Genomic DNA, 22,464 nt, shown 5'->3' with positions numbered 1-22,464 from the left:
TCGCATCAATTTTATGTCATATGTTGTCTATCTTTTGTTCTCCCAAGATTGGAACAGGCTATAGATAGATAGATAATTATATATATATATATATATATATATTAGCGTTTGATTTAGTAGATAACGACGTACAACTCAAAAAGCATCAGTTGGGTTCACCCCATCTTTACTTACATTTTTTGCCAGTTATATGAAAGACAGACAGCAATATGTGGAATACAGGGGATATAAGTCCGAACCACATTTTACAAGATCTGGTGTAAATCAGGGAAGCAATCTGGGACCTTTGCAGTTTGTTTTAATGATCAATGATCTACCAAACGTAGTAAAGAGGGCGAAATGTTTGCTGTTTGCGGACGATCTTAAGTTATCTCTCACAATAAATCAACTCAGTGACTGTGAGTGGCTGCAAAGAGATATAGATAGTGTAGTAAAATGGAGTAAAGAAAATCGGTTGCAATTTTATACACAAAAATGTGCGGTGATCACTTTTTCTCGGGCACATGTTCTTTCTTTAATTCTTCACGACTACATTATTGACGGTGTGCAGATATTGAGAGTTTCAGAGGTTAGGGATTTGGGCGTTAATTTTAGCACTGAGCTAACGTTTCGTAATCACATAATAATAAGCTGCAAAAAAGCATATAGAAATTTAGCGTTCATGCTACGTACAGTTCGTGGTTTCACAAATTTGAGTGCTGTAATCGCCTTGTATAATGCGTTGGTTAGGAGCCACTTAGAATGTAATGCAGTCATTTGGGCCCCACATGAAGCCAAATATAGTATAATGTTGGAGCGAGTCCAAAATAAATTTACTAGATTCTTGTATATGAAGCAGTATGGGGTATTTCTTGACTACCCTTTGATGTACCCAACATTGTTTGTCCTAGGCATGGTAGGTTACAATGAGCTAAGGCCTTATCCTTGGAGAGTTAGTGCTTATAATCTATGTATTTAAGATATTGAGAGGTATAGTTCATAATGCTATGTATTAAGACAGTTCAGCCTGTGCGCCCCAGATAGATATGTGTGTACAAAATCAAAATACCTATAAAAATATAATTCCGAATATTTTCTAATTACTTAATAAAGAACCGATAAAAATAAAACAACACTAAAAATGTGTGATTTAATTTTAAATCTAAACGTCAATGTCAAATGTCACTTTAAAGCTGTCAAAACTATGGCCTTACGTGTGTTTCTTTTATTTGTGTTTGGAAATAATATTGCAATTTACGATGAAATCTAAATTATTTACAGTGACTAACTTCGCGATAACATCAATAAGCTTAGGTTTCATTCATATCAGTAATCATGCTGTTTTTAGATAGATCGAAGCGTACCGAAGCAATGTCGTTCGAATCCAAAAAGCACTTCCAAATAAATATGATTATAGATAAGTGTAAAACCGTGTTAATTTTATCAAGTGTTATTTGTACTTTTGGTGTGTTAATTTCTTTACACAAGCTACTCAGTCACGATGTTAGATTGGCAAAGCCGTTTTCGCCCATACCAGCTGGTTTATATGGAAATTATCTCGAGCCGTTCGTCGAGGAATTTCCATCAGAGACGAAGAAACCTGATAAGGCTCGTGACGCGGAAGCTGTAGTATCTTTAAACGCTGCGCTAGAGATGAAAAAAAATGGTAAGGCTGATAAAGCTATGAAACTGTTCCAACACGCATTCGCACTATCTCCAAAACATGCAGATATATTAAATCATTACGGAGAGTTTTTAGAGGAAACCAAAAAAGATATTGTTAAAGCAGATCAGTTATATACCTTAGCTTTAACTAATTATCCAGATCACACTGGAGCAATGGTGAATAGACAACGCACAGCTAGCATAGTTGAAAATTTGGACAGAGAAATGTTACGAAAAATAGACGAGAAACGAGATACACTACTCTCTATACCTGAAAATAATGCTGCACTATGCAGAGCAAAGAAAGAAGCTTATTTCCAACATATTTATCATACTGTTGCTATAGAGGGGAACACAATGACTTTACAACAAACTCGTAGCATTCTAGAGACTAGGATGGCAGTAGCAGGCAAGAGTATAGCTGAACATAATGAAATCTTAGGCTTAGACGCAGCTATGAAATATATTAACACCACTTTACTATATCGACTAAGAGACATAACAATGGGTGATATATTAGAAATCCATAAAAGAGTTTTAGGGCATGTAGATCCAGTGGAAGGAGGGCACTTCAGACGGACCCAAGTGTATGTTGGGGGTCACATTCCACCTGGACCTTCAGAGATTCAAAAGCTTATGACCCAATTTCTAGAATGGTTGAACTCTGAAGATGCATTAGAGTTGCACCCTGTAAGGTAGATATATTACTCTATTTGTATATATATATTTTTAAATATGTAATAAGTAAAGATAATAGACATCCTGAAAATGATACATGACATAAAACAAGATAGATTTGGATAAAATATATATTTATTAGTATAATTTATTATTTAATACAATATATATTATAAATAGACAATTTGTAAAATATGTTTTTTAAATAATAGTTATTATCACAAAATCAAAAATTATGTAAATTATTTTTAATTTTCAGATATGCTGCTCTCGCACACTATAAACTAGTCTATATCCATCCATTTATCGATGGAAATGGGCGTACTTCCCGTTTGCTAATGAACTTGCTACTGATGCAGGCTGGATACCCACCTGTGATCATAACAAAACAACACAGACATCTCTACTATCAATATTTACAGACCGCTAATGAAGGAGATGTAAGACCATTTGTAAGGTATGTTTTAAAGAAATGGTGTTGAAAAGTGCATTTAATTTTCTTATTTTGACATAGCCCTTAGCTTGTATAGATGATTACTACTTTTTATACTCATTTCAGATTCATAGCGCAATGCACAGAACGCACATTAAACTTGTACCTGTGGGCTACCAGTGAATACAGCCCAAGTATTCCAGCCATTGGACACCCGCACATACTCACTGGAGAAGGTTTTGAAGAAGAACTCTTTTGATCTGACCTCTATTACAGCTCCGAAAATCAACAGGCAATGTAATCCATACGAAAAAGCCAGAGTTTATACCAAAATTTTAAAAATTATTTTGCTATTTAAACCTTTGAAGATAGTTAATTTTATCATTCAAAGTTTCAAAACATATTTATGTAAGCCAACTGATTTTCATAATGAAATAACTGTAACGGCACTGCTTTAGTTAATAACTAAATTAGTAAACAATAGTTCCATGATCAAACTCATAGATACCAAGTAATCATTTGTCAGATCTCAAAAAGTTTACTCTCATTCATGCTTGCTTTTAATTATTATGAATTTAAGCAAATCATATGGGCATGGCAGTATTATTATCTCAGCCTCATAGCTACATCATGTATGTTTTATTGCGATAATTTTTAAGTGAAATAAATTAAACAAATTAATCAGGCAAAGCTAAATTACAAGAACGATAATTTGATCGCGTGTCGATAACGGAAACTCAGATTTCGCATATACCTCAATTATTTAGTAAATATGTTTTTAAAGATTTCAGTTGAAATAATATTGTTTGATTCCTAGCATAAAATACTATAGATATAAAAAATAACTTCCTTTTATATAAGTAATTACTAAATTATATAGCAAATGAAAATATTTTTCTATTAAAAATTTGGTATTTATATTTTAACTTCCAGATATCGTCCTTTTTTTATTTAATTTTTTTAGTTTTGTTTAATTACGTTAGAGGATTAGTAAAATTAATATTTAAAGTGCAATTTGGGTTTATTTATTATTATTTGAAATAATGGCATCCAAAAACAATCTTTATTGTTTTAGTTAATATCTCAAGTGCATTTACTTGTAACCTGCAGGCAGGTATCATTATATACATTTCATGCTGCCACTACTTTCAATGTGTGAATTTTATAGAGAAAGAGTTATACACTATGGACCATGAACCATTTTGTAAAAAGTATTTATTAATTATCATAACGAACCATGATGTACAAACAATTCTCCAGAAGCTGTACTCACCGCGATTTGGTTTCCGCATGACACTGACATCGGCAATCGGCATGACATAACGATTGTTTAATATTGATTAGGTAATTCGATTTTTTTTGATAATTAACTACAGCTTTTCTGTAACCGTATAAAAAAGGGAAAATAAAAAATACAGAAATGATCAATTTCTTAAAGAATTTTCTACTTTGCACCATAACTTGTCATGTAAATATGTATTTATTTTACAAGTATGTTCTGTGATAACATGTTATTTATTTAGGTAAGAAATTATTAATAGTGAATGTTTGTTTATTAATGAGTGTTATATTCCTTTTTTTATTTCATAAAAATTTAACCTTATCAGTAAATAATGTACATTTCTAATCAAATATATGTATATAATACCTTGTGTGTCTTCCAAAACATTTATTTTTTCTAGTTCCTATTTTCTTGTACAAAATCCATAACTGTAAATTATTCGAATATAACACTTTTATGTAATATTTGTTTTATTTTTATTGCTTTTCTTATTTTCTACTCAAATTAATATCATTAAAAAAAATACATTTATAGGAAAGACTTGATAAGCACTATACTAGTGGTAGTTGTTCATACAAGGAAGTCTGAGTTAGATAGCACGTAATAAACAGCAATTATTTGTATTTCTGTGTTCTCGGTTGCAACATAGTGTTACTCACCCTTCAAATCGGAACACAATACTAAGTTTGGCGGTAAAATATCTAATGTGTGTGCTACCTACCCTTGTTCGATTGAAATACAAATTAAAATATAGGAGAAATAAAACATTCAGCCCAATTTCGATTAATTTATTATAATGTGCGATGTTAAAATAGGTTTATCATAATAAAGCATTTCAACTAGCACGACCCGCACGTCGCACCTCGCATCCCTCACTTGTTCAATTAACGCAACACTTCTATACAAAACGAATTCATTGCAAGGCAAATTAAACTCAAGTTACAAATCTCAGTATAGAGCGCTTCCATACGAAACCGATGGTAACGGTCACGTCTGAAAGAACTCGCTATAAATACAAAATATAACATAAATGATTAATCACACTATAATTAAAAATTATGTATGATTAATTAGAGATTACGTTTATCATCGGCGTACACAGTCACTCTGATACAGAGTACCGATTTTTTTTTATTATTATTTATTAATAAGCACTATCTAATAAACTTTGTAAGAGGTTTTCGCCTCGACGGTACAGCATTATTCAATAACATTTATTTTATAATATGTTTAATATTGAACGATAATTTTAATCATAATATTCTGAGTAGCGAGGAACACGATTTTCAAAGAAATACTAGGATTTTTTGTCTGTACCTTAGTCATAACATAGGAACTGACGTCAACAGATAATATAAAAGGAATTTTGACCGTCGAGGCACAATTGAATGATCTAGTAGCCTAGCACCAGTACATTTAAAAAAAAAACTTTTTCATTATCTATCCAAATGTCACAAAATTTAATTTTATGGACATTTCAAAATCAGAACGATAATTTATTAAGATAGTAAAGATTTTTTTTATTAATGTATGTACATTTAGACAGATAACGAGAAAATCAAATAATCTTTTATAAGCAATTTTTATTTAAGAAACGCGCTAAGAAATTCAACAGAACGCTATCCAAAGTACAAATATGTTTACAATTATTATCACAACATAATAAATAAGTCGCATTACAAAAAAAAAACGAAAATATAAGTATTGACTTGAAAAACCTATAATCATTAGTCTTTTTAAGTGTATTTACTATTTTTAAATTATAATATAATGTTTTACGATTTTTATGAGATGATGCTTTTAAATGAGTATGAATAATTACACAAAGAGTTCCTGCATAACATGAGTATCTGTGTATAGAAATTTATTTCACCGGTTACGTGTCAGTCATTTGTAACTCAGCACAATGACATTTTATTTCTAGACATGTTATGTCCTAACCGAAAGAAATCAAACTTGGACTATTAATTATATTTATATACAGATAGGGAATGTTTCTTAAAGTATAATAGAAATATTAAATGAACAATAAAGATACATACTTATATGCAAATAACAGAAGAATATATAAAATACATATTATCCAATGCTCAGACATTCAATTAAATATTATAATTCTAAAATATTTAATAAAGTTATACATACAATGTTCCTATATTTTATGGTAGTCGTTTAGTTTGTACATTTACGGAACAGGCACGATGGTATACTCAATACTAATCTGTTTAAAGGAGACTGACCTGTCATTTGAACGTAATACATTATATGTACATAACAATGTAAGCATTCGTAAAATCAATCAATCAATCGAGCCAAGTGCTCAGCGAGCTCAGCGAGCTCAGCGAGCCCAGCGTGCTCCACCCGCGCTCGGTGTTACGTAACACTTAGTAAAGGTATCGCTATGAATTTCTATCTAATAACTAAATTATCGTCATCTTCACTACTAATCAAAATGGTGCAGGCGTGCACTGAGCTCGCAACGGCCACGCTCATCGCGAATGTCACATTATTACATTTTATATCAGTCGCCAGCTTGAAGGCTCTATGGATCAGCGCTACTTAACTCGAGACTCATCTCACCACTTGGAAGACGTTTACTTTACAATATGTCTAGAGATAAAATGTCAGTATACCTCACCATGTCTCAACATAACATTATAGAACATAATCTTCAATTTACTAACAATAGTCTGAAGTGGCTTTAGTCTTTTTAATTTACATTGGCAGTTGAATCTATCCATAATATTTTATAGCAAATATATTTTACGATTTTTTTGTTTCTCGTATAATTAGTAATTAGTTAGTTATATTAAACGGTTCTCTTAGATTTTCAACATTAAACTTAATTTTTTTATGATATGAAATAAAAGTACGATATTGAATGTTTTCAATAAATGTTATACTAGCTATGTAATACTAGTTATGTAGTTGACATTTGTCCTTTACGAATAACATTTTAATAATAAAGGAAACGTCATTTCCACACTAGTCCCGGCGCCACACGACACCTGATGCATATGAACTGGAAATTGATTTTCTAATTAGTGGTACTCATTCAACAAATACATTATATAACAACAATTACTTTGTACTAACTACTATTATCATTGAAAAAAGACGTGTAAGCCAGTGAATAACAGGCACAAATGGCATAGAAATTATCCTATAATCTCAAAACTGGGCACAAATTACAAGGTTATATTGTTGTAAAAAAATATGTATTTTGGTAATAACCTACGGACATTCAAATTATCAACTTTTATGAAAAAAATCTATTATATTTTATGTTCGGTCTTTTACAAAGTTTCAATATTATTAGTCAGAGATTTATTTACGACCTTAAAAATTCGCCGTAATTATTTTAACTTTCTGTAACATGTCGGTAGATACACATTCTTTGCATTAAAATGACGAATTATTGCAAAAAAATACGTGTGGCGCCGGCTTAACGAATCAAGTTAAACGAATTTTCATATGAAATTCAGTAAAATACAATTCGTCATATAATTATTAGCCGTTTATAATGGTTACAAATTTTATTCACACCAACATATTAAAAACTAACTCACAACAGTACGAGTATTTAGAATTTTACTGTCAAAAAATATTTCAAATAAATTTTTAATCTCTGATCAGCACATATTTATAATCTGTTTCATATAGTTTCTGAAATTGACAGGTGTCATCACGCAAAAAGTTAAAATAGAATGATATTGTATATTATTATGAAAAAACTGATACATTTATTTGATACAATTTAAATCATATACCTATTAGAAATCCTTAAATAATTTTGTCATGCCAAAAATTTATACATGTTAACACCGGGATAAACGAGGTGACCACATCAATTTAACCACCTAACTCGTATTTGATATAAAATATCTACAAACAAAGAAGTAGGCCTTTAGCGAAGTTAAATGCATTCAAGTCGAAAAGTCACTAAATGTTAAAAAAAAACGTCTAAATTAAATATGTAGTCGCACCAGTGGGTCGTCCTAGACATGAAAATAAACAGATCATTAATCGATTTGAAATCGATATCGCTGCAAAGCCAGAAATCAAGTCTTATAAAGTCTCATCTTCAGAGACAAGTTTAGTTTTTAGCTCATTTAAGGCATTTATCATCATACCTTCAATGCCATGTGATGTTTGACAGGCCTTTGTGCTTACAACACTATTTATGTCTATGTTTTATAACGCTGACGGCCTCGTTACCTCGTAGTATTCTAAGCTTTTTCTACAAAAAGTGGTAATTTTTGATTCGACAACGCTGTCATGATTTTTTTGATATCAAAGCGAAACTTGGATAGGCCAGCTATGACACTGTCTTAAAAATGTAGTTACAATACTGTACTGAAAATTTCACTCGTTTAAATCCGCCGTAATTTCAATCGCTATCTTTAACGCGCGAATGCATCCTGCTAGTTACACTTTTGCAGTTGTACTCACAGGATCATAGCCTTAAATTCTTGTAGTAATAAATATGCGCTACGGTAATGGACAGTGTAACTAGGCCACAGTACGTAGTGTCGATGCATAAACTTCAAAAGGAAAATCTTTAGCTTTATCGAAAATAACCAAACAATTAAATATCTATATTTTTATTCAGTGCAACCCGTTGCACACAAACGGTCTATATACAATTAGGAACTTCGGATACAACGTTCAATCGAGGAGCCGTTTCATCATCGCCGTAAACGAAACCGTATCCAGACTATCTCATTACAGTTTCATCTACAACCTCGAAGGCAAATAAACAAATACAAAGATCGATCCATCGACACTACGCACGCTCGCGCACACGCACGCACGCGCGCACGCGGCCGCACGAGCTCGCCCGCTAGTGGTGGCGCGAGGGCTGTATGCGGCGCGAGATGTGCTCCTCCTGCTGCATCTTGGCGCGGAACTCCGCCACGAGGTCCCGCGACTGCGCCAGCACCGCGAGCTGCTCGTTGAGGAGCTCCTCCCATTGCGTTGCGTAAGCTGTAAGTGTACCATATCTACAGATTAATACCTTGTATGTATTACGTATAGACATTTAATAACATGTTAAATATTATTGGGTCAACCATTCCATGAGCATGTGTTTAAACTAATTGTTTTTGTATTATATAGTATTATCAAGCATGTTATCTCTTCATCTAGTCTAGTCTAAATATAATTAATCTAGTCTTAAAAAAAAATATTTCTCCTTAGAATTTATTCAAACAAAATAAATAAATAAAACTCCTGCTATTCAAAATTCTTGTCACAATAATTACCATAATAATGGTAATTAATTAAAATGTTTCTTTTTTTGCCTCTGTAATTAGATATTTATATAGTAAAGTAGTTTATTATTTTAGCCAATCACATTTAAAGATCGAATTTAACTAAGAAGTATTTAATCTGTTCCAATTGAACATTACAGTTAGTTGTGTAACTTTTACAAGCTAGCTAATTATAATTAAGGAAGCATACTTAAAAAAGATATTTAACTATTTATAATATAGTCCTCCACAAAATTATATTAAAAATTATGAGCGATAGCATTGGCATTAGCACGTAAGCGATGAACCGACACTGTACCGATATTAAAATGATGTAAATTAAGTGAAATTAATGTATTTAAAATTGAATTGATTTCATTTTCTTATTCATCAGACCTAACATGCGGCTTGTTCTTCGCGTGCCAAGGCCATTGCTCGGGACGGCGCGCAGGCGCTTAATGCGACGCCATATGCCTGTAAACGTTGCACATGCAGGCGCACACAACACAAAGCTCAGGTACGAATTCTACAACTTAACACTTAAGTAAATATAATATTCAATGACAGAAAATATGTTAAAACATTGTTCTCTTTGTATAAACGAATTATTATATGGTGTATATTGGAAAAAGGCTAACTACTGTATTAGTTGAAGTAAGTAACTTTTGTGTTATTTTTAATATTGATGCGAGTATCATTCATTCTTTAGTTTTTAAAAGGTCAAATGCTTTCTATATTTACAGGATAACATAATTCAGCAACTAAGCCGATATCATAGCTACGTCAATTCAATGAAGGAAGCCGTGAGGAGGAGTAAAAATGATTTATTGAAAATAATTCATTTTATACTATGAAATACTTTGTAATTACCACAGACATAGATGATGCATGATATAGCCTAATCCAATAAAATGATCTTTGTCTATGGTATGGTGGTATGGCCTATGGTGATCACGGTATGTGAATTCTTAACTGAAGACGACATTCAAAGGTCCCTAGCGAAGTCATAAAATAGTATAACATAAGCGTCGGTGCGCACCGTCCTGGTCGTAGTCCACGTCGCGGGTGAGCGCCAGCAGCGCGGCGCAGCGCTGCAGCGCGTGCTGCAGGTAGTCGGAGATGGCCTTGTGGTTGTCGAGCACCTCCTCCTCCGCGCGCTGCAGCTCGTCGATGGCCTCGTGGAACGTGTACATCTCCGCCGACATGTCGCCCTCCTGCAACGCGGCCGCTTCATTGAGCCTTGCGAATGTCTATTTATGTCGATTAAAGCAGACGCAATTCTGCATACGACGATTATGATTCATGGAACATTTCATTTTCGATGAGCACGACGCTCGACGGCGTCAGTTTAGAGCGGGTACTGACGTTGAGTGAGCGCAGATGCGCCAGGTCGTCGCTCGCAGGCTCCATCTCCACGTCGGCCTGCGGGGACTCGGCGCGCCCGCGGGAGTCCGACGTGCCCAACTCTTTCACTCTGCGAAATACAATTACTTTAATTAAAAATCGCTTCTAAATTTTACATTATATTGTTCGTTTTAATACTGTGGTTAATAATGAACGAACATATCACAACACGAATATGTCACCATATTCTTAGTTTACATACAAAATACATATTCTCAATAACAACCTGTCGGCGTATCTCAGCGTGTTGAGCGAATGCTCGCACGAGGACATGGCGGGCGAGATCATGGCGATCATGCAGGTGCGGGACTTGTCACCGATGAAACTGTCGCGCAACACCTGCGTCAGCTTCGACACGCGGAACGGCAGGTGGTTGTTGCCCTTCATTCCTAACGCACGGATGCACTCCTTCAGAGCTAGAAGAGACTTGTTGATCTCTGCACTCTCCATGCCTATTAAAAATGAACAACATTATGATGTGTGATTTTAAATTTTAATATAATAATAATTAAAACTTGTTAAAACTTATTTAAACATATTTTAGCCTAGCCCGGCGGGACAGACCGACAGTTGTCGCCATGCGTTGCCATCGTACATGATATAATGAAAGTATGAAACATCTAATGCGGTGCGGTGACGCGTCGCCATGCGTAACTGACTGTACGACTCTAATATTCAATGTTTAACTTCCGCCAGGCGTCCCGCGACGACTCAATTTTTATATTAACGGTGCGACTTTAACGAGGTTGATTAAAAAATGCGATAGTGTGTCAATACGCATACAGCATACACATCGCCCATCACTAAGCAAGCGTAACGCCTTTCCATACGATACGATAGATACGATAGATACGAGTGCGGCGTGGGGCGCCGTACGTACGCGTCTGGCGGTTGGCGGAGGAGGTGTCGGCGCCGCGCTCGTTGCCCGCGAGGTCGATGAGCGAGAACTTCCCGTGCACGCGGTGCATGCCGGGCGAGCGCACCACGATCTGGAACACGGCGTGCGAGCGCGACGAGTTCGAGTTCGCCGACGTCTGTGAACGCATACGCCGTGAGTCACCTTCGGTAAGACCCGCCGCTGGGGTCATTAATTAGAGAACTAAATTAACTAAAGTTTTAAAATTACTGATAGCACAGACGCGAATGATTTATGCTTCAACGATTATTTCGTTACCTGTCCAGATGTTCTCGCGGCGTTTCCGTGTTGAATGAGTTTGAGCACCTCCTCCACATTGTCGACAACCTTTTCGGTGAGCCCCACTATTTGAACCTGCTGCTTGCCGTCCTCTAGCACCCGCAGCTTCGCCTTATCCGCTAATAGATCGAAAACCTGCGAGGAAAAAGTAATACATGAATAACAGGTAATTGACAATTCGTAGTAAAGTTACAAAAAATGTTAATGTAAGATACAGTTAGTTAATTGTATTATTTTAACATCTTTTTGCTATATCTCAATGGACAATCATGAGAAAAGAAATATTCTAAGTATATTACGTTTTTATTGTCGTTTATCATAAATTATTTATTATGTACTAGTAATACCTTGCCGGAGTATATCTCGAAGAAGGAGGCGGAGACGATGAGGTTGAGCGGCTTGTACTTGGGCGACTTGAGGTACGTGAACACGTCGCGCGCAGCCATCGCGTAAATACCCTTCTTGCAGTCTTGCATCTTACCCTGAAATTGTATACATAGACATTTTAGTAAAATCATAATTAGTAATATAAAAACGAGAGGTGTCGCGCGACACTCGGTTGGCACGAAGTTGCTTTCGCTTTATATTATGTATTGAATGACAGACACAATAAAATATAGATAGATAAATAGATACTATTCCAACGGATTATAATCTCAATAATATAGTATGAATAATAATAAAGTTTTAGAATAAAAAGAGATTGAAATTATAAAGAGAATATTTCATTACCCTGTTATATCTAATGGGCCCTGTTAAAGCTAATTCAACACACACATATTCAGATAAGAAGTTATAACAACGTAGACCGATATATTATAATTATTCAAATCGCATTACCAAAATTTTCGTGTGCGTACATTTTTATAATAATGAAAAATATGTAAATATTGATAAATGACTTTAAAATTAAAATACACAATAATATTATCCAAGTTCAAATATTGGAATGTACCTGAAAGTCTCCCCCCATAGTATGCGTCTTGCCTGAGCCGGTCTGTCCGTACGCGAAGCAAGTCGCCATGCCGCCCTCAAAGATCGTCTGCACGAGCGGCTTGGCCGTGTATCTGCAAAACATTGTTATACGCATTAGAACACATCAGGATCATAACTTATATTATATAAATTCAATATTTAAAAAAAAAATAAAAAAAACAAATGTATAACTAGATTATTATATATTATATTGTCACGAGAACCATTAAATATTATGTGATATTATTTTTAATCAGTTATAGGATTTTATAAATTGTTAAATTTTACTGAGGAATTATTACGATAATGTTTTGGTAGTCAATTTAACTAACGCGTTGGATTACTGTAATGTTAGATAAGTGTTTGTAAAATGTTAGCTCAATATGTTTAATAGTAATAATAGTTTATAATTCAGTAGCAAGATTTCACACAAATAAACAGTTAAATGACAACTTACCAAAGGTAAAGGGTCTACCATTATATAATAAAAGAAAACGATCACGTTAGTCGCGTCACTTTTAATAAAACCTCCTCCGTAACGCGCTTTAGTTAGGCATTACAAAAAATGACCTTTATCAGTAAATATTGGATACCGTAACGTTAAAAAGTTACTCAATGAAATATATGAACATTATTAGTAATCGTAGTTCTCAGTCAGTATGTAATGATTGATTATTATTATCGTCGCAATCAACTTACTTATAAACAACTTCATTGGTGCACGAGTCGTCGAAGGCGTAGTCGAATCGGAATTTTTGATTTTCGAGGTATTTGGTGAGATCCACTTTGTTTTTCGGCTCGTGAACTATCATCTGGTCCTTTGTCGGTACACTGATCACGTCCACCTTGGGTTAAAAAATGTAACAATCGTTTATGTGTTTTAGTAGCAACGTATGTAAATATTACTAATGAGTGAATTCGTTTAATATGATCCAAGTATTGCATTTAAATCTTATGATGTATGTACCTATATATATATAATCGTTTAGTAATATTTAAATACTAATTATTTCATTTGTAATTTTTATATCAAGTCATACTAATGAACGGGCAACTATAAGAAATATTGAATCCCTTACATATTCAATGTGTCACCAATCTTAGGAAATAAGATATTATGTCCCTTGTGCCTGAGGTTACAATGGCTCTCGATGACCTTTCAAGCCGGAACACAATACTAAGTATTACGATATAGCGGTAGAACATATAATGAGTGGGTGGTGGCTATCAATTATAAACGAATAACCACTAAAATCGTTTCCGTCAGTATTATTTATATTAACCGTGGTAAGCAATTTTTACTTTAATATAGTTCAATGACTACATGAGCTTCTCGAGTGAAGTATACTTTAATTTTTATTATTTCCAATAGTCAAATTTATATGAACAATATATATAAACACAATGTCAAGTGATATAACAGTTATTGGGACGTACAGAGATCGATGCCCGTTACAGATACGTAATACCTGATTATATGTGATATCTAACCTCCTTTTTCGCATTCTCCTTTTTGTTGAGCGGCCTCTTTCTCACGCAGACCGTGATCTGATGATCCTCAACCGGTTCGTTGCCAGTCAGCGGTCGGAATTCGATACTATTTTGGTATTCCCGTATCATGGCTAAGAACTCCCAGTTTGGATTGCCGGGGTCCATGTTCATTAGGGCTTCCTGTAATCATATGAAAGGTAAAAATGGTCATTTTTAAAACTACGTCGAATATAAAAATATCTTAAATACATTATACGTGTACACAAATAGGTAGGTTATAGACTCATAACGAAGTGGATTTACTTATACGATATTTGTTTTCCAGTAAAGTTATTAAAAATCAATTATTATTGTATGTAAACCACTAAATTTGTCGGCTATATACATGTAACACAAAGAGGACAAGTTGTAAACTGGACCAGATCCCTTTCCGCCGAGCTTTGAAGTCGTGTTTCATACATATATATAAAAAACAGCAAAATATATTTAGGTTTCAGTTTGCTGGAATTCATAAATTTCTTGGAGGTTACCTAAATCAATTTTAATATGAAATATAGATATTATGCTCGGTATCTGACAGTGGAGTAGTCAATGGTGGGTACCTTCTCCTCCTTGAGCTCCGCCTGCCTCTGCCGCCGCTTCTCCCGGTTCTCCTTGAGGCGCTCCACCTCCTTGACGACGTTGGAGCGCCGCACGGCGCCCGACGCCACGGCGTGCGGCACCGACACCGTGCTGGACACCGCCGCCGGCCGCGCCGACGACACCGGCGGGTTGAACTGCCGACCCAACCGAATGGCGGCACCATTATACTTACAGTCCATTGCAATACTCGATTTTGTGTGATAATTCGTGGTTATTATCCAATGTATATCTTCAAGTAATGGGAGACATACTTGAATTATAATTTTGGAGTCTTCCAAACTTCTCGGTCATTTTTTTTAATATTAATATAATTGATTTATTTTAATGATAATTCCGACTGTTTTTATTACTTTTATGTAAAGAATGTCATGACATAATTTTTTTATTATTACGTAATAAAACTACAAACATAATTTCTTTACAAATGGATAGTGTAACCTTCAAATTACTTTATGTACATTTTCCTTATTTTATTTAAGTTCAGTTTTTCAACGAAATTCTATACCAGTCTAACCTAACAAAATAAATTGTTTTTTTTTCTACAAACATTATATTGATAATATGAACTAGTATAGACAAATCAAGTTATTTAAGACAGAGGATACCTAAAACAGATCAGGAGTAAGGAGTAAGGGATGGAATTAGATAAGGATAGGGAAACCTCTTTAAAATTTTGCATACGTCGTCCATGAATTAAAGGCTGTTGGGATGCTTGAACTACGGAAGCCGCACTCGGCGTGCTACCTGAACGTCGACCGCCTGACGCTGGATTTTGCTAAGGACCAGAGGATTAGGTTTATAGGAAGGAGTACAGGAGCCGGTGACGATATGTTACTTACTTTTTATGTTAAATGAAACCAAACAATATTAATAATAAATAAATAAACGAAATATGCTATGGAACCTTTAAACTATGGAAACTATAAACCTTTTTCAGAGCCTTTTTAAGTGACTTAGCATTTTTATTTTTATGTGGCGATATCAACATAACACATGATATAAATCTTGAGCTTATTTTGAAAGGTATTTCAAATGCCCGCACCTGTTGTGTGATCCTAGAGTTAGGCGGTGCCTGTGGCTGCTGTGGGGGCGGCACGTTCTCAGCGCCGCGTCGCCCCGTCGTGTCGCCGCCGTGACCATTCGTGTAAGCGCCGCCCGCGTTCGACAACCGCATCTGATTATTTCGGGTGACCCGGGACGGAGCTGTAATACGTTATAAACTACTTATTATTTACCAAATTTAACGTAACTAATCAATAAAAACCAAGGCATTCAATTACTACACTAAAAGAAGTAATTTTTTTTTTTGTGTTGGTATGAGAAAATGCTGAAGTATAAGAAAATTAGAACAATAAAATGTAATGCAAAGGAATGCAAATTTCAGAAATTGCAATACATTTAACAAACATATTACAATTTATATTTTAGCTTTTCTAATTAGGCTTCAATAACGAAACATAATACTATTTTAATAAAACGTAACATTCCGAATCGATAATGTTACAACAAGCTGATAACATTCTGCTATTACATGTTGATATTATCAATGAACGATATCAAAATGGCTAAATGCGTGGAACCAAGTGGTCGGCGAAAGAACCGTGCAAAAAGCGATAAATACATCAATGTGCGATAACAGCCGACTGAGTCTTACGTGACTTCGGCTTTTCCTCTTCCATTAGCGCTTCCGCTGGCGTTACAGATTTCTCGAACGCCTCCATAGGAGCGGTGGACTCGGCCGAGTCGGCGACTCGTCGTCGGCAACATAACCACGAGCAACACATATTTGGCAATTTATTCAGTCTCTATGTTTTTAATTTGGTCAACAGGTCTCTTTGGCAGGAGTTATTCATCTCATTGTCATCCTTAAATAAGCTCTTTAATTGCCCGCTGGATTCTATTTACTGGAGATTTTTATCAATTGACGTGTGTTATTCTAGCTGACGGATAGTTCGAAATGGCTGTTAAATGCGTTGGCGCAAGGTAATCCTGCGCCTGCGTCGACCGCCTTATTAGGATCTCTTTCCGTACTCAAGGCAATGAACCGTGACGCACGCGAACCGGGCACGGTCGTAAGCGAAATTGCATATATAGAACAATACTCCAAAAAAAACGCTATTAACTCACAAGTCACGACCTTGGAAAATATGGAACTTAATTATTTCGTGAACACGAAGTACTACTAAAAAAAACATAGCAAATGAATGAAATCGAGTAGAACCACTTCCAAGAAAAAAAAAGCAAAGTGCATACAGCGCACTGGCATACACGCAACTGATGCCATCAACTGAACAATTGGTATCAATTGTGAAGCACCTTGATGAACAATAGAACACAATTGGAAAATAATGGCTGACCACATGGAATCATTAGGTCGGCTTTTGTGGAAACATGAAAAATGTAACGCTGTGACGTCAGATAAGGCGCGATCGATGGTTGTCATGATTGATGTATTCCAACTTCATTAATTCAACAGAGAATAGTTTATACATCATTTAATATCCTTGGATTACAAAGGAACCGGTTTCCATAAAGAACTGTGTCACTTAAATACAAAACGAGTTTTTACCGATAGCGTTAATAAAATGAACAGTATTTGAACTACGAAAAAACGACACCGTTAGATGATATACTCATAGGCAACTATTAACGGGTTCCTATAAGTACGATACACTATTTTTTTAAACCAAAAACAATTTCAAAATAAAACTAAGAATTGATACCTAATTGAAATTAAAATAAAAAAAAAACTAGCTGAACTCGCGGTTTTACCCGCGCGAAATTTGTTTAACGTTATTGTATATTACTGATTGGTCAAAAATGCACAAACGTTATTTAAGTTAACGAGAAGTTCAGTAAAATTATTGATTACTCATACAAACACGCACCCTGTTTTTCACACCCTAAGGGGTGATTTCCTTGATAAAAAATTAACCTATGTCCTTCCCCCGTACTCAAACTATCTCCATACCAAATTTTATCTGAATCAATTCAGCGGTTTAATCATGAAGAGGTAACAGACAAGAGTTATTTTCGCATTTATAATATGTAGACAATTTACTAGACAAACTAACGGTTGTATATAGAAGTCAGGTCCAAGTTTGATTGTATGATATTACAGGAAGTTAATATAATCCGACAAAGATACTTATTCGCTTTGCAATTGTAACTGTATATAGTTAAAAATATTACATTACAAAATGATAAGTTATCTGCATAAAACTGAACGAGGTCGCGTATGCAAGGAAATATATTTTTTGCACACATTTTTTTTATCGTTGTACGGATCACGCGAAAACACAGTCACTTACAAGCCATAAGGTAACTTATATATTGTATATCTATCTATTGGAATCCAGTCGTACGTAATCTATTACAATCCAACTAATTGAAAAAGACTCGCTAACCCTTAACTTCTATAAACGAAAATATAGAAATACAGTACATTTGTGTCTTACTGTTGTAACAGCATAGCTTTAAGATTCGTTAGAATATTATTAATTTAGAACTTTTGCTATAATTCACGAAATCTTTGTCCATAATCATTACTATATTTCCTAGGCCTTCTCGTGTCTCACGTACAGGTATTTAGTTTATACATTAGCGCATTTCGTCATGAATCATTGAATAAACACTTTATTTCTATAAATATAACGTCGGCTTTTCCTTGAACTTTTAGGTAAACATAGCAATCGTCGTATTAAAAGAAAACATATTCTTATTATTATTTGTATTACAATATTTACTATCACTAGCAAATATTACTTAATATTTTTTATAAAAATTGAAAATAAGGCTGACGAAAATCTCTTTCGTATAAAATTAGGTACATTCTTATCATGTCAAACTTAAACTTTAATTAAATATATTGTCATGATTATTTTGAACGAAGCAGTGATGTGATATTTAAATTGAATTCGAATACTAACGATACGTTCAAATGATCATGTTTCTCGTAACGTAAAAACTTATTTTTAAAATGATGATGATTATCATATTTGCAACAAAAAATCTCACAATAGGGATATGCCTAAATGACTAACTCAAAGCATATTCAATCCTGTTTATCATATTTATTGATGGCAACATACTTGCACTCAGTTTAATAAAAAAAAGGCCACTCTATAATTGGTGAATGAATATCAAAGTTAACGTAAAATAAAATGACTCTGATCATTGCTCGCAAAGCGAGGCGTTCAACCCTTCAACGTCAGACATTATCGCGCCTCAGCCTGCCCGTTTCCTTGCCCGTTGCAAGGAACGTCGGCCTATTTATGGGCTTCTAATGCAATTTATTAGCTCACGGAGTTATCAGCCTGTAAGGTTAGACGTATTTAACATTAAAAACTCGAATAATTTATTCATTATTTACTGGTAATACAAACATGGAATGTAAAATAATATTATAATTAAAAAAACACGACCAAAAATGAAAATGGAGCAAAGTTTTTTTTTCTTTTTTCAAAATGTTTATTCTCATTGTCTCTCGGAATGATGTAAGGCATCTAACGATAGCCCAATCTTCAAAATTACGGTGGATAAAAAATACTCACATGAATACATACATGAACCCAGAAAATATTACACTCCTTATTTGGGCAGTATTTTAATTATAGAATTGTATGAGCACTCTCTCAAATTGTGCAGACACGGCATGATATTTTGAAAATAAATCATTCATTTAATCTTATACACTGACTTTTTAATTTAAATCTTTAACGGTCTATATTTCCGGATATGTTGTGAAGTCTGTCATTAGTTTATTAAAGCATTACGATAGAACACATGGTAAATTCACCACAAAATTTGTCACTACGACTAATAAACTCAAAATACGGAAATTTTATAAATATTGACATATCTAAATTTGAAAATATCAAAACAAACCATAGATAATCTCTAATTTGAAGTAGGTGTCAATTAGTCGACAGTTATAGTTCTTTTTACTTGACCCTACGTGACAGATACCGCGACTAATCGATTATGAGAATTGAGCGTGGAGAATCATATTTGATTAGGGGGAGATGATCTCACGATACCTTTAGATATTTATTATTTAACTATTTCGCAACTAACGATACAATAATCACTTCGATCCACTTTCGAAAATAAGTTTGAATTTGTTATTTTACATCTGCATAAAGTCAATAACGACGCGCATCGACCTTCAATTGATAAAGAATAGATTGATAGATTGATATAGTCATGTATATCATAATAGAATTATGAAAGAAATAATTAAAACAATTTTAAAGGACGCAGCAGTGTCACATCGCAATTTAGTCAATATCTATACAAAATATTACATTACATGAATTACTCAAGGAGGCATATTCAAAGATGTCAAAGCAAAGCGGTGATAGCCGTGGGAATTCGCGGGTCGTTAGCATGCGCCTACGCTCATCCAATCGCATCTTGAATCATACGGTACGTTGGACTCGTTCCTCAATGATAAATAAAAACCAGACATTGTTTTGCGCGATTTCTATACACGTGGGTCGATGCTTGATGAAAAAATATGCTCACCAAACTATCTGAGACACTTGGAGAACACTAATTTTGTATTAAATCACAATTTTCCATGACATAGAACTATTATTGCAATACGATTTACTAAATATATTGGTTGCGGATGTTCCGTTTACCTTTTTTGTTTGTCGTTCATTTATCTTTGCAAAACATAATAATCATTTCAATAAGAGAACTTTCCCATCCTAATAATTAATATGCAACACCCAACGGGGAAAATCTATATCCCAGCACCGATCGAATAAAACATGAAAATCAAACTTATCACCGAGTAATACAGTTCAACATTCGATCACTTACGCCTCACTACCGCCCGCCGTTGCTGCAAATGCATGGATCTCTCGAACAGCCCTGGCATATTAAATGTATAAAAACTCGACTTTCGATCTGAGGTTGTAAGGTCAGGTTCACCGCACTATTTCGTTTGTTCCATTTGATGTATTTTTACGGCATCGGTGCCAGGCAGCGGCGTGGTACGCGGCCGGCCGCGCACTGTCCGCCGCGCCCCCGTCTGCCTACACTTATACCAGCACACGGTACTGCTGACCGCCCCATGGAATATTCAACCCCGAAACAACCGCCTCACGCCATAAATATATTTAACGAGGATAATTGCGTCCATGTTCAAACATATGACAGTCAAAGTAACGGATGGACGTACCTGTCGTATTTGTTTCTGCATAACATTGACAATTTCAACCACAATTTTCTTAGTGCCAAATTGTAGGTACTGAACATACTGAATGATCGCAAATTTTAAAATTTACCAAATCTTTAAGTTTTTGTATTCATTGAGGAACAATTTCACATAATCTTAACAATCTGTTTTTTTTTACTGTGAATATAATATGAGGTCAATGAACTAAATATAAAAGGAAATACGAATGAAATTTTTAAATTTGTTATAAACTTGTTTCTATAATTGTGGGAACCTCGCCACCTGAGTTAAGTTACATTAAACTCATACAGCTATTGCGGTCTATAAAAAAATACTGCGATCTAGAATACCGAAAACTATTTATTCTTTTATGGCATGGATATTATAGCATCATATTAAAAACATAAACTTTGTTTAAGGTGTACATGTACCTTACGACAAAGTAATTAAAATTTTTATCATTTTTGAGTGACTTAAGGTATTCTAAATGAGTCGCTTTAATTTAATAATCTCTGTATTTTAGTAAAACTTCGTCAAACGGTAGTAACACTAAATCAAAATAAACTATCCAAACGTTTTTTTTTTTATTTTTACAGTTATAGTACGAACATATTAGAAAAACTTAAAGGACTTGGTTGGATGGTTTTTGCCAACTTGGCGTAAACTAAGACAGAGCATGCATGTGTTTTCGTCTTTAAATTATACCCAAACTATATCTGTACTTTTAACAAAACATCGACATCCATATTTATTTACATATGTTCAGAACAACAGATCCTCAATTTCAATAAATAAGATTATTGTAGAGAATATATTTTTAAACGACGAAAAACGGAGAACACATAAACCGTAGTCACTATCTTTTTCATATATTTTCTGACTCAGGGCTCATAGCTATGAACTAAAATTGTTATAATTCCATACGTATTAGTGGCCTTGACAGCGATACAATGTCAAGATTGCATTTTATGATCCACGACCGTGACCCCGACAGGATACGGAGAGCGGACGTTGAAACGATGCAAAAAAAATTAAAGAGGAAACTGTGTATTTTGTTTAAAATACTAGCCATCCTATCCGGCTTTGCACGGATAGAATAAAAGTCTTCATAGAGCGTTTATTTCGAAGGAAAACGTATTGGTTTAGGAATGCATGTATACAGGATAAGCATAAAAATATACATTTTCACAAACCCAATCCAAAAAATAAAAGTATAAGGTGTAGTCGAAACGGATAATATAATCTGTATAAAATAATGTTGACTACTTCGTTAGATATAAC

The 22,464-nt window shown here is 34.4% G+C and overlaps 2 protein-coding genes across 6 annotated transcripts in view; one reads left to right on the top strand and one right to left on the bottom strand.

The window, feature by feature from the left end:
* The first annotated feature begins 1,159 nt into the window (after positions 1 to 1,159).
* Positions 1,160 to 4,495, top strand: Fic (Fic domain-containing protein). Its single transcript, XM_026631272.2, has 3 exons — positions 1,160 to 2,339; positions 2,582 to 2,779; positions 2,882 to 4,495. The coding sequence occupies exons 1-3, from the start codon at positions 1,315 to 1,317 to the stop codon at positions 3,012 to 3,014; spliced, it is 1,356 nt and encodes a 451-aa protein (XP_026487057.1). The 5' UTR covers positions 1,160 to 1,314; the 3' UTR covers positions 3,015 to 4,495.
* A 315-nt stretch (positions 4,496 to 4,810) lies between these two features.
* LOC113394071 (kinesin-like protein Klp10A) overlaps positions 4,811 to 22,464 on the bottom strand; it is a 51,670-nt gene continuing 34,016 nt past the window's right edge. For 2 of the 5 annotated variants that reach the window (XM_026631265.2, XM_026631268.2), the window contains 13 exons: positions 16,039 to 16,199; positions 14,957 to 15,130; positions 14,355 to 14,534; positions 13,563 to 13,708; positions 12,844 to 12,955; positions 12,236 to 12,370; positions 11,868 to 12,023; positions 11,574 to 11,727; positions 10,920 to 11,145; positions 10,655 to 10,763; positions 10,329 to 10,503; positions 9,686 to 9,763; positions 4,811 to 9,023 (listed from right to left, as the gene is read on the bottom strand). In XM_026631265.2, the coding sequence (XP_026487050.1) occupies positions 8,881 to 9,023; positions 9,686 to 9,763; positions 10,329 to 10,503; positions 10,655 to 10,763; positions 10,920 to 11,145; positions 11,574 to 11,727; positions 11,868 to 12,023; positions 12,236 to 12,370; positions 12,844 to 12,955; positions 13,563 to 13,708; positions 14,355 to 14,534; positions 14,957 to 15,130; positions 16,039 to 16,199 (1,949 nt within the window). In that variant the 3' untranslated portion in view covers positions 4,811 to 8,880. Of the gene's footprint in view, positions 9,024 to 9,685; positions 9,764 to 10,328; positions 10,504 to 10,654; positions 10,764 to 10,919; positions 11,146 to 11,573; positions 11,728 to 11,867; positions 12,024 to 12,235; positions 12,371 to 12,843; positions 12,956 to 13,562; positions 13,709 to 14,354; positions 14,535 to 14,956; positions 15,131 to 16,038; positions 16,200 to 16,650; positions 17,098 to 20,825; positions 21,008 to 22,464 lie in introns of those variants that run through there. The other 3 variants (XM_026631270.2, XM_026631269.2, XM_026631266.2) reach the window with 3 other exon arrangements.

Source organism: Vanessa tameamea, chromosome 2, assembly GCF_037043105.1.
Source record: "Vanessa tameamea isolate UH-Manoa-2023 chromosome 2, ilVanTame1 primary haplotype, whole genome shotgun sequence".
NCBI classification, from domain to species: domain Eukaryota; kingdom Metazoa; phylum Arthropoda; class Insecta; order Lepidoptera; family Nymphalidae; genus Vanessa; species Vanessa tameamea.
Note: the sequence above shows the minus strand (reverse complement) of the source record. Positions and strands in the feature narration are given on the sequence as shown.

Bases quoted from the DNA above. Each gene is read 5' to 3' on its own strand.
- Fic (XM_026631272.2), top strand. From the start codon at position 1,315: ATGCTGTTTTTAGATAGATCGAAGCGTACCGAAGCAATGTCGTTCGAA. The intron at 2,340-2,581 runs GTAGATATATTA...TTTAATTTTCAG, and splicing joins TTAGAGTTGCACCCTGTAAG to ATATGCTGCTCTCGCACACT. The intron at 2,780-2,881 runs GTATGTTTTAAA...TACTCATTTCAG, and splicing joins GATGTAAGACCATTTGTAAG to ATTCATAGCGCAATGCACAG.